At 40.1% G+C, this 13,489-nt stretch overlaps 1 long non-coding RNA gene and 1 gene segment (V, D, J or C); one reads left to right on the top strand and one right to left on the bottom strand.

Moving 5' to 3' along the window:
• Positions 1-1,150: 1,150 nt before the first annotated feature.
• LOC113067140 (immunoglobulin kappa variable 3-15-like) lies at positions 1,151-1,970 on the bottom strand. The segment is given in 2 exon segments: positions 1,151-1,754; positions 1,910-1,970. Coding segments are annotated over 2 exon segments (375 nt in total).
• A 951-nt stretch (positions 1,971-2,921) lies between these two features.
• LOC113066469 (uncharacterized) lies at positions 2,922-4,381 on the top strand. Its single transcript, XR_003279174.1, has 2 exons — positions 2,922-3,024; positions 3,852-4,381. It is a non-coding gene; the product is annotated as an uncharacterized LOC113066469 (long non-coding RNA).
• Positions 4,382-13,489: the final 9,108 nt, after the last annotated feature.

Below are 13,489 nucleotides of genomic sequence, written 5' to 3'. Positions count from 1 at the left end.
AAACCGACTGCTACCTCGTGACCTTTTGTAAACTGTATTCATGACAAAGAACTGCACAGATATGGATATTCTAACAATCTATCGATAAACACACACCTTGTGTCCTCTGTTTGTTTAAGTGCGCATGCGCTGCTCCGTTCGCGGTCTGCGCCTCTGCGGATTGAAGAGCGCGCTGAAAGACGGGAGGAGACTGGTCTGACGCTGGTTTCATGTGAAATTTAAGCGGACTGACTCTGAGGCGATCGGATACCGTTTCCATACCCAACCCTACTTTTAAGAAATATATTTTTTGATAAACGAACCCAAAACTGTCTATGTCCTGGCTGGACTGTGATGTGATTTGTGTCACATGCAGGTGCGATGGATCGCGTACAGACCAATAGGGTGTCGGAATGGTATATGTTTATACTTCTCATCCAACCACAATCAAATTCACTCCATCCAGATGGCGCCATTTATCTGGATAGGTTTTTTTTTTTTTTTTTTTTTTTTTTTTTTATTAATGATGACAAGCCGGAATGTAAACAAGCCGAAATGAAACAGCAGTAACGAAGCTATTTTTAAAATGTAAGGAGTAGAAAGTACAGATACTTGCCTGAAAATGTAAGGAGTAGAAGTAAAAAGTCGGCTGAAAAATAATCACTCAAGTAAAGTATAGATACCCCAAATTTCTACTTAAGTACAGCAACGAAGTATTTGTACTTCGTTACTTGACACCTCTGGTCATAGGAGAGAGCTATTCAGCTCTAGTCATGGAGGGCCAGTGCAGTTTGATTCCATTTCTGTTAAAGGAAAACCCTTTCCAGTCCCACTTTGTGTATCATCAGACCTGGGGTCAGAGTAACAGTTCCCAGCATGCACTGCAGATCAAACTGATAATCAAAATAATTGTTTTACTGTTTAAATATGTTGTTGAACCAGATACAAACACGTTATATACCTCGTTGAGTTGTGTTATATAGACATAATGTGAAGCATTTGTCTCCATGTGGTTTGAGTGCTGGATCTCAAGAATACCACACTGATGTAATTTAATATCAAATTAATAAATATATGATGTATTGATTGAATTGTAATCTTATCACTGCATGTTTTGACATAATGGCAATTATCAAATCATATTGTAAAAAAGAGAATCAATGTCATATCGTATCATGCTGAAACTGCTGTTTATTACATACTGTACTCCTCAAGTGTACCACACCATGGTCCATATTTCCAGTCTCCACTGAACCAATACACTGATTTGAAGAACCTGTAATAACAAATGAAGAACTTTCTGAATCTCCAAAGAACCAAAAGTAAGTAAATAATAATTACAGTAAACATATTTAATCACATCCTCTCATCAGCAGCTGCAGTGTCTCTCAGCTGTATCAGTGCAGTCACTGTGACTCTGACTGACGGAGGTTTTTGTGCGACTCTTTATCACTGTGTGCACACATGTTTACTGTTTGGATAGTGTAAACTCTGACAGTAATAATGTCCTGTATCTTCAGTCTGGACTCCACTGATGGTCAGAGTGAAATCACTGTTAGATCCACTGCCACTGAATCTAGATGGAGTTCCAGTGAAACGGGTTGTTGCATCATGCATGAGGAGTTTAGGAGCTTCTCCAGGTTTCTGTAAATACCAGGCTAAACGATTACCATTATGCACTGAACTGCTGGTTTTACAGTTTATTCTGACTTCTTGTCCTGGTTGAGCTGCTGTTATTGATGGACTCTGAGTTACAGTGTACTGTCCTCTACTCTCTGAAAGAAAGAACAAGAATAACATTAAGAAACAGCTGTAAATTATTCATATTTTACACTTCAGAGAATTTAGTCTTTTAGAGTGCGAACCAATCTACAGTCTCTTCTACACTTCAGAGAATGAATAATCATAATTAGAACTGTATTACACAAACCTTGAGCAAACAGTGTGAGAGTCCAGATGAGGATGATGATGTTGTTCATTGTTGTTGTTGTGTCTTGTGTGATGATGAAGATTGTGTTCTGTTCTGCTCTCAGTCATGAAGTGTTAAACTCACAGCACTATAAACTCTCTCAGAGCACTGAAGCATGTGCTGATGATGCAAAGAAGTGGGCAGGATTTACAACAGATCGAGCTGCTACAAGACTGATATACTAGACTAGAGTTACAGAATATATTACTCTATAAATTCTATTAGATGAATCAACACCACTAGAAGAAGAGAGTGAATTGTGAGTTTGTTCATAAAGTATCAGGACTGACTGTAAATCTCTAATCAGAGTTCATGGTGTCACTCTGTCTATCATCAATCCTCGAGTGAGAGTGAAATTGTAAAATGGACAGAAACATTCTGTTAAAAATTATGACAGATGAAAACTTTAGTTTTAGCCATAGACTCACAACAAGCTCAGATACCTTTTTCTTTTCTTTTCTTTTCTTTTCTTTTTTTGTTGTTTTCTTTTCTTTTCTTCCTTTTTTTATAAAAACGTAACATGAACAAATGAGTCTTGATTCTTTTGTCTGAAGCTGCAGGTTTCTCTGTGAATCATGATTGAGCTTCACATGAACAACAGAAGAATCATTATGAGAAACTCCATGACATCATCCATGATGAAAGAGGTCAAAGGTTACCCCAGACTCAGTCATCAAATATATTTATAAGAAGAAAAAAAATTCAAGCAGATGACAGGATAATGATTGAGAAATGTAGGATATGAATTCAAACTGAATCTTGTCTATTGTAAATTGCATTACTGTCATAAAAACTTCCACTGATTGTGAAAAGATTCTCATTGTTTATCAAGCAATAACAAATATTAAGAAAATATTTTGTCTTTGTTCTTACTTCATGAAAAGCATTTTGTCAAACTAAATGTCTGAGTGTTGTCAGCAGCTGAGGTGTTTGTGCTCTCAGTGTGTTGAAGTGTTGTTTCTCTCTCTCTGCTGGAGTTTGTGTTCACTCGAGTGGAATAGAGGTTTTTGTACGAGTGTTTCATTCGATTGTTTCACTGTGGTGGACTTTCGGTGGAGGAACTAAACTGGTGCTCGGTAAGTCTGGCTCTTTTAACTTGTACAAAATTGTTGAAATGTTGTATAAATGATTTTAATGTTTTATAGAAATTGTTTTATTGTCACCTTAAGAGCTTCAAAATAACTTTATATATACTCAGCAAACAATTATTTTCCAAACATATTACTATAAAGTCTCACTTTGAGTTTTATTCGTTTCATCATTTAGTTTGACAAAATGCTGATTTATTTTCATGCATTTTTACACTGATCATATAAAGTTCATTTTTTTTTAGATATTATACATGAAAAAAAAGAGATTTGTCATCGGAATGCAAATATAGTTTTTGTAGTTCAAAGATTTTGAATCTCTTTTGCTCATATTGTGCATTAAAAAAAAACATACAAAATACAAAATATTTGAATGTTTAGAAATGTTTTTGAAATATTATAAAATAATTTGCATTTGCATTGTTATAGTTTAAAAAGTGCAAAAAAAAAGGAAAAACAAAAGTCCGTAAGAACAATTTAAATTCAAGTAAGATATAATGTAAGAACTTTATGATATTAAATTGTACTGAAATTATACCAGTCAGTGTCATTGTGCATTTGGTCTCATTTTATGATGTTTCATTTGTATAGTATAATATGTATATAGTGATTGTGTAGCTTGTATATTGTGTATATATCAGCTGTAGTGATGATGAATAAGATGAATGATGAGATTGTTGTGATTTTTACTGCATCTCACACATCTGCTGCTGAAAGTCATGTTGAGATGATGTGAATGCTGCAGGGCAGAAGAGTGCTGGAGCTGCAGTGTGTTTTCTTTGTGTTTGTGAATGTGTTGTGTTTGTCTCCTGCAGCTGGTCCCACAGTGAAGCCCTCAGTGTCTCTGCTGCCGCCCTCTTCTCTGCAGATCTCTGGAGACTCAGCCGCACTGCTCTGTCTGCTCAGCTCTTACTCTCCACAGGGGGCGCTGGTGAGCTGGACACTGGACGGCTCAGAGGTCACCGAGGGGGTTGTGACCAGCGCAGAGAGCGAGCAGGATGGCCGCTTCAGTCGCAGTAGTGTCCTGACCCTCAGCAAAGCACGCTGGGAAGAGGGAGAGCTGTACGTCTGCAGAGTAACACATGATGGAGCTCCTCATGAGGCCTCGTTCCACAAGAGTCGCTGTTAGTCGCTCGCAGTGCTGATGTTTCTCCAGTGAGCGCTGCTCTCTCCTGAAGATGAGTGTATCTGAGTGTCCTGTGTCAGGCAGGATTCACGAGTCTAGTGCTGCAGCTGTAGTCATTTACAACTCAATACTGAAAGAGAGCTCTAGTGTCAAAGCACTGGCTGATCTTTCAATCTGCTGTGTTTGCTGCAACATTCAATAAAGCTTCTCAACAAACTCCATTTGTGTCTGACAACATCTTTCAACTAACAGATGAAGATACATGTAGTGTTTGTCCTGGTGTTTTTCAGAAGCTCGATCAGTAGCAGTAAATCTAGTCAAATAAAGCTCTTGGGGTTTGAACATGGTCTCTGGAGACAGAGCTGCTCTATTCTGAGAGGATCACAATCACTCCACACTCACAATGTAAATTAGATTTTCAGTCCACACTCCCAGTGTCTCTGTTTGATTGGTTACATGATCTGAACTGAGACAGTCCAGTTTTATTTCTGCTGTAGTCTAGCAGCCCATGTGAAAAGGAAATTAATTTAAATTGTGCTTTTTCGGATGTACTTATATTTAAATAATAAAATATTAAATGTATATTAAATGTATTATTTTGAAACAATAATATATCAAGCATATTTCAAGATGTGCTTAAGATCAGCCTATTTGCAATATATTTTTTTATATATTAAATAGTGTTAAATTGAAAGCAAAGTTACATTAAGTGCAATTTAAGTGTATTTCTTTACAATTAATTTAAAAGATTCAAAAAGATACTGTTGGTGGATCCGGTTGCAAAAGAAATAAATACATCCATGTCCAGGCACTCACATAGTCAGCAAAGTAAAACGTTTTTATTCTAAGACATGGCTACATTTTAAAAAGACACCAACGTGTATCAGCCCAAACAGGACTACGTCGGTGTAACACTTTCAATGGAGGACAGGAGGCAAATGCAAGTAAATAACGTTTATTGAAAGGAGGTATGATGAATGAATGCTGGAGAATGACGCAGGGACCTCGACGGCAGCACAGACAGGTGAGTAGGTGACTTGAGTGCATTGATAGAGATGATGGTAGATCCGTGAGAGGTGGTGATAATCCAGAGATGACCGATCAGGAAACAGAGCAAGGGCAGGAACACTGGAGAATGAACAGACATCTACACAGAGGACCTCAAACAACGATCTGACAAACAAGAGACGAAAGACAGGGCATTAGGTAGGCTGTTGGAATGAGCTGCACCTGCCGCTGATCAGATGATCAGCGGCAACACCCACATGAAATATGACGTAACATGAACACAGCAGGAGACGGTGCATTCATGAACCGTGACAGTACCCCTCTTCCTAAAGACGCCTCCTGGCGTCCCCAGAATCTCTTACCTGTCGATTGTAATCATCAATAAGGGAGTGATCCAGGATGTCTCTAGGGGGATGGGGGACGAAGGCGTGAATGGAGGGGACCGCGACTTCTGATTCCAAACTGGGAAAAATAGGTGGCTGGTAACCTACACTACACTCAAAAGGAGATAGGCCCGTAGCTGATACTGGTAAGGTATTGTGGGCGTACTCCACCATAGACAATTGTTGGCTCCAGGAGGAAGGATTCTTGGAGACCAAACATCGCAACACCCTTGGTTGGCTCTCTCGGTTTGACCATTGCTCTGGTGATGAAACCCTGAGGACAGACTTACAGTCCTTCCAAGTAATCTACAGAATTCTTGCCAAAATTTGGACACAAATTGGGGTCCCCTGTCGGAAACCACGTCTATCAGGAGGCCATGTAAACGAAGACGTGATCTACGACTGTCACCGCTGTCTCCTTGGCTGAGGGTAATTTGGGCAAGGAAATAAAATGGGCCGCCTTCGAGAACCGGTCCACCACGGTCAAAACTACCGTGTTGCCCTGGGAGGGCGCTAATAAAATCTAGAGTGATGTGGGACCAGGGTCTCGAAGGGACCGGCAGCGGTTGAAGTAACCCAATCAAGGGGCCGATTGGAAGTCTTACCAGTGGCACAAACCGAGCAAGCCAAAACAAAACTGTGAATGTCGCGAGCCATAAATGGCCACCAGAATCGATGCTTGACTAAAAATTTAGTACGGTTAACCCCTGGATGGCAAGCCACATTAGAGCAATTGGATAAAGTTGGACCTTAATCCCTCCTGCACAAATAAGCGATTCGGTGGGCACCCGGGCGGAGGCGTTACCCCTTCTAAGGCCGTTTTGACCTTCGATTCGATCTCCCATGTGAGTGTGGAGACCACTACTGTCTTCACATTGCCAGGTGAAGGTCAAGGTGAGGCACACCAAAGTCAGTAAGAACACAACGTTTAGTAAGACTGACTCTGCCACACAAACACAGGATTGTCAGTCATGACCATGATTACATCAGTTGCACTCACAGTAAACCACAGACAGTCGAGACGAGTGTAGCCAGCTGGAGCCATAGCCATTCTGCAGATCATGGTGCATACACACTGAAAAACTCTCCCAGTTCTTTAAAGAGGAAGGGGGCATTTGTTCAAAGTAGCTTGGGTTCTTGCAGGAAAAATTGAAGCTTCAAGACAAGAGAGTCAGAAGACTGAAACAAAAAGTGGATTCTCTCTCTTCATTTTTCACTGATCTGAAAGAGAAGCTGCTTGTTTATACACAAGCTGTGGTGATATGCTGGAGGCTTCCTTATAGCGGTGTTGCTAAAGAAATTCTTACAAAGGCCAAGTGCAAGACTAAATCTTCTAGGATCTCTGATCATTTGAGATCTTGTGCCATGACTCTCCATTTCTACTTTGCAAAAGCTTAAGAGTTTGTTGTGATAGCTTTGATTGTGTTCTGCCTCATCCTCAAACAATCAGGTCTTGGTACAGCAGCATTCCTGCAGATCCAGGCTTTACAGAGGCATCATTCGTTGCCCTCCAATCCCATATGGAGGAATGAAGGAAAGATGGCAAGGAGACCCTTTGTGCTCTTATGATGGATAAGACGGCAATCAGAAAGCATGTTGAATATGCTGAAGGGAATTATTATGTCATTGCTATTACAGGTGTAATAGATCCAAGTGAACTTCTACTGTTGCAGCATCTAAAGCATTCTCACCAATTATATCACAGTATGATATCAACTGCTATGCCTCTAGATCTAGAAACATTGATGATGCACTGTGTGTTGCTTTATTTAACAGGTGGTGACTGCACAGTCACAGTTGTGGACAGTGAAAATCTTTTTATGTACAATAGATTTTTAGTAGTCTCAAATGAAATAAGTTCACAGTAATACTTTGCTCACATTATTAATGCATTATACATTTTAGTTTGTACTAAAGTGTTGCCAGTATTTTACTGTAAAAAACCTGGTAAGGTCTGTGTACATATCTGTCTATATTTGTCATACTGCATACCCATGTGTTCTGCTTTTATAATGCTACCATTAATGCACTGCACATATCCTTACTGTAAACCATTCCACTAGGTTAACTGTATATAACTGTCTACACTGCACTATAACATTTACTGTTTATACTACACTACCTGTCTATACTGTACTTTTTTTGCACTTCTGGTTAGACACTAACTGCATTGAATTGTTTCTGCACTTGTACTCTACATATTGACAACAAATCTAATCTAAAGGTGTCTTGAGGTATCACCTCCCTTATCAATATTCAGTTGGCCACTGACTTTGAATACGGATCATTACGAAGTTCTAAACTATAAGTAATAAAACCACATGACATTTATGTCAAAGTATGTCTGGCGCCATCATTTACTGTCTGTCATTCAGCTGTAATTTGTCAGAGATTTTTGCTGTCAGTGTATTTAAGGTAAGAACCTAATAATTTCATACAATACATACAAAAGTGAACATTTTAATTAAAATACATTGTTTTCAAAACATAATGTTTAACAAAACATATGTTCTTGTCAAGTTAGAATTTCAGTTAGACATTCAGTTCCCTAAGATCGCGCCATTTTCCCCCTTTATTTATGACCAAAGTGAGAAGAATTACTGTATGCTATCATTTTAACATTTTTCTTTACTACAAACTGTGTCCAAATTGATTGAATTTGAGAATCTAGCTTTAATATTTTACCACTGTTTTACGATATCCGACAATGGCAGCCATTTCTTAATTTGTGTTAGGTGTACATATCAAACACCCAAAATGAAATCAGGAATTATTGAATGTAATTACGAGACAAGACAGTTTAATCTTGTCTGCTGCGGTTTATTTTGTGATCACAGAACAGTGCATACAGCGACTACTTTAGCTTTTATTCTAAAAGTGTTCACATTTAGTGAAATATTTGCATTCTCAAATGTTTCATTTTACATTTGTAATTTTAATTTTTCTATTTCATCACAGAATAACATGTTTCCATTGAATCACGAGACCCTTTCCTGAGCTCTTTTCCCCTTCATCCCATCCCCCACCCCTCCCTCCTGAATCCAACCGGCACCATCACTCTCCATCATTCAGCTGTAATTTTCCAGTGATTTTTACTGTCAGTGTTTTCAAGGTAAGGACCTAATCATTTCATACAATATAATCAAAAATGTCGCCCAGTCAGAAATCATACGAAGGCAGTCGCACACAAAAATGCACGGAAACCATTTGTGTATGACAGAATATTAAATTTGTTACCGTTATTGTATGTCCTGAAAAATGTCAAAGTGGAGCTAACTCCTTCTTTTTTGCAAGAGCTCAAATATGGAATTTAATCTCACTTTAAAAGCTCTTTATTTATTTTACAGGAATCTTGAAAAAAAAAAGACCTTACAAACGCAATTACCAGAAAAAGCAGTGTCAAAATAGCTAATCAGTGCCAGGGACGGGCGGAAATCATACTGCAAGGGCACATGATGGAGAGCAAGATAGGTAAAAGCCTTAAGATTTAAGTTTTGAATGGGAATACAAGCTATAAAAAAAGACAAGAATGATTATAAAATGTTTTAAAATTTGTGTGCTATTACATACAGTGACCGGGAGGGGACATGTTCTGTTCACTTAGTTTTAAGAACAAATTAAGAACATCACATGATCATATGATGCAATATTCAAATAAAGGTCTTAAAATGTACGTTAAGTGTCACTAATTAAACTAGTAAATGCAAATTTTCCAACATGATATTTTATAAACAAAGTTTGGGAGGAAAAGATTCAAATGGTCTTTCCAATCAGCTCGAGAGGAGGTACACTACAGGTGATGGTCATATAATTAGAATATCATCAAAAAGATGATTTATTTCACTAATTCCATTCAAAAAGTATATTATATTCATTCATTACACACAGACTGATATATTTCAAATGTTTATTTCTTTTAATTTTGATGTTTATAACTGACAATTAAGGAAAATCCCAAATTCAGTATTTCAGAAAATATCTCAGAAAATCAGCAACTCAAAACACCTGCAAAGCCTTTAAATGGTTTCTCAGTCTAGTTCTGTAGGCTACACAATCATGGGGAAGACTGCTGAATTGAAAGTTGTCCAAAAGACGACCACTGACACTTTGCACAAGGAGGGCTAGACACAAAAGGTCATTGCAAAAGACGCTGGCTGTTCACAGAGCTCTGTGTCCAATCACATTAACCCTCTAGAGTCTAAGGGCCTGGAAAACTTTTTTCATGCCCTGACATTTGTGCTTTTTTCAGTTTCTTATACACATCTAAATGGCTAAAGTCTAGTCTCACTGTAATCAGCACAAACTGGGCTATAATAATATATGAGTAACATGACATACATACATACATGATTGTGTTTTTGAGAAAAAAAAAAAAAAATGTTATGCTTGGTTAGTGAAAAACTAGAAATGTTAAATCACTTGAATAAGGCCATAAAACACATAAAGAACATTGGTTCCTAGGATTTTGATAAACTGGAGCTTGTGGCCTAGAATTTTTATTTCTAAATAATGTGAAAATCATCTTGTTTACTCACCTACAGAAAACAATATATTGATTTAAATTTTCTAAGACACTTTTTGATGGTAAAAGTCATATGCGAGTAGGCGTCAACTATCATGAATATCATTGTGATATACACCTGAGAAGACAAAGGCCTGCATAATGAGCTGCATAATGAGCTGCATAATGAGCCTTTCAGTCAGGTTTGTCACTGAGAGGGAGGATGTGAGGACAAAATAAATCTTTATTTTACAAAATAAATCTTTATTTTACAAAATAAATCTTTATTTTAAATCTAAAAAATAAAGTGCACAAAGTTTTGTTGTTATTATGTCTGTATACAAAAAAGTAGACCCTTTTAAGATTTTATTTATGTATTTCTCTTATATTTACAATCAAAATTGATACGCATTAATCGACTTCAGAGGGTTAATAGAGAGGTGAAGGGAAGGAAAAGATGTGATGAAAAAAGTGAACAAGCAATAGGGATAACCACACCCTGGAGAGGATTGTGAAACAAAAACACATTCAAAAATGTGGGGGAGATTCACAAAGAGTGGACTGCAGCTGGACACGACCGCGTGTCTGGTTATTTAAACTCCATTTATTAAGGAGGAGTTAGTTCTATCACTTCAATGTGTACTTTATCACAATCTAGGCCGTTTTTACTTGTCTGATTATTTGATTACATTTAATTCTGAGAAATTGAATGACATTGAAAAGTTAATATATCACTTCTATGTGTATTGTATAACAATCTAGACCGTGTTTGCTTGTCTGATTGTTTGATTATTTTAAATTCTGAGGAATTTAATTACTTTGAGAAGTCAATATTTCACTACAATGTGTTCTTTATCACAATCTAGACCATGTTTACTTGTCTGATTGTTTGATTGCATTAAATTCTGAGGAATATAATGACAGTTATTGAACATGTGTGTCAGGGTTTTGGTAAGGGAGGAACTCAGGTGCAGACAGGAATCGGGTACACACAGGATTTATTTGACAAAAAGGGAAAACAAAAACCCACGAGGGGGAAAACAATACCTAGGGTAAGGACTAAATAACCAAACAAGACAGGGCTGACCAGATAAAGACACTAAACACTAACTATAAACAAACACTCACGGTATACAGGATACAATCACAGTCACAAGTGTGGAACACATCTGAGAAACACATAAGTAACACAATGAACCGACGCAAGACAGAGCACACTAGGAGATCTAAATAGGGGGAACAATTAAGACACGACAGGTGACACAGATAGGGCAATCACGGCAAGACTGGGATAATAAGGGGGGCGGGGCAAGGGAACGAGACAACACAAGCACATGGCCCAAAGACAAGGCCATGCGCTTGTACACAAAACAAGGGTCTGTCATGATCCTGCCTCAAGACTAGGAAAAATCAAGGACACGAGGGCAGGATCATGACAATGTGAAGATAGATATACTGGAGGGAGTACTGGGCGGGAGCAGCCCCCTCCACACGAATCCGATGGAGCTGTTCTTCAGGCTGGGAGGTCCACGGCCAAGAAGTCATGACGCATTTCAGTCACGACTACAGAGGGCGGCCCCTACTGGGGTAGAGCGCTGTCCACCTCATTATACGGTGCCCGTCTCACCTCAGTGCCCTCGGGAGGTGGGTCTGCCAACCCTGCCAGAGTTTCACGGCGCAGCCGCTTCCAGCGAGCACTGCTCTCTGTTATTTCCGCCCGTGAGCGTAGTGGAGCTGAGATGCTCGCCGCCCCTTCGAGGGCCTCTTACACCAGAGGTCAGTCTCGAGAGACTGATTCCCTTAGTACATCTGTTAGCAGCGTGGAAACTACTGCCAAATGTATCTCATTGGGTCCTGCACACGGTAGAAAGAGGCTACTGCATTCAGTTCGGCCATCCACCGCCGTCATTCAATGGGGTTACACCGACAGTAGTCGGCCCCCAGCAGGCTCTGGTTATGGAACAGGAAATGAATACCCTATTAAGGAAGGAGGCCAACAAAGTGGACCCTCCTCTAGACAGGGAGTCCGGGTTTTATAGCCGGTATTTCATAGTTCCAAAGAAGGATGGGGGGTTGCGTCCGATCTTAGACTTACGTCATCTAAACCTCTCAGTAATGTCACTGAAGTTCAAAATGCTCACTGTCAAACAGGTTGTAGCTCAAATCAGATCCGAGGACTGGTTTGTCACAATAGATCTCAAAGACGCATACTTCCACATATCCATCCTTCCATAACACAGGAAGTTTCTGAGGTTCGCTTTCGGGGGCAAAGCCTACCAATATCGAGTACTTCCCTTCGGCCTAGCACTCTCACCCCGCACGTTCACGAAATATGTAGATGCGGCTCTGGTATCCCTCCGTATGCAGGGCATCCGCATTCTGAACTATATCGACGATTGGTTGATTCTAGCTCAATCAGAGCAAATGGCGGTTCGACATCGAGATGTCGTTCTCGCACATATGGGGGAGCTGGGTTTGAGACTAAACGGCAAGAAGAGTGTACTTTCTCCAGTTCAGAGAACCACCTATCTAGGCGTAGTATGGGATTCGACCACGATGCAGGCACGTCTGTCTCCTGCTCGGATCGAGTCGATCCTGACATCAGTCGAGAGAGTCAAAGAAGGCCAGTCACTCACTGTCAAACAGTTTCAGAGATTGTTAGGGGTTATGGCAGCTGCGTCCAACGTGATACCCTTTGGCCTCCTGCACATGAGACCCCTACAGTGGTGGCTTAAGACCAAGGGGTTTTTCCCCGAGGGTGAATCCATTACTAACTATCAAGGTCACGCGGCAATGCCTTCGTGCCTTAGACATGTGGAAGAAACCTTGGTTCTTGAATCAGGGCCCGTTGCTGGGAGCTCTTGGTCACCGTGTAACGCTAGCAACAGACGCATCCCTCACCGGTTGGGGTGCAGTCATGACTGGCCACCCTGCCCGCGGTCTGTGGAGCGGTCGCCATCTGACATGGCATACCAGTTGTCTAGAGATGCTAACTGTGCATCGAGCATTGAAATATTTCCTCCCAGACCTGAGAGGTCACCATGTGTTGGTGCGCACCGACAACACATTGGCGATATCTTATATCAGTCACCAGAGAGATCGGCATTCGTGCCCCTTGTACAAGCTGGCACACCAGATCCTTCTGTGGTCCCAGGACAAACTCCTCTTTGTTCGGAGCAGTGTATATTCCTGGGAGATTGACTGTGGGAGCAGACATACTGTCCAGACAGGGGCCGAGGCCCGGGGGGCTTCACCCCAAGGTGGTGAAGTAGATATGGAGAGTTTTTGGACCTCTTTGTGACTCAAGAGATATCGCAATGTCCCCTCTGTTTCTCTCTAGTTCATACAGCTCCTCTGGGACTGGATGCTATGGTACAGACCTGGCCGAGGCTTCGTCTGTATGCTTTTACCCCTATCGCTCTGCTCCCGGGAGCT

This window comes from Carassius auratus, chromosome 50, assembly GCF_003368295.1.
Source record: "Carassius auratus strain Wakin chromosome 50, ASM336829v1, whole genome shotgun sequence".
Taxonomy (NCBI): Eukaryota; Metazoa; Chordata; class Actinopteri; order Cypriniformes; family Cyprinidae; genus Carassius; species Carassius auratus.
The sequence above is the reverse complement of the archived record's forward strand: the minus strand, read 5'-3'. Positions and strand labels throughout refer to the sequence as shown.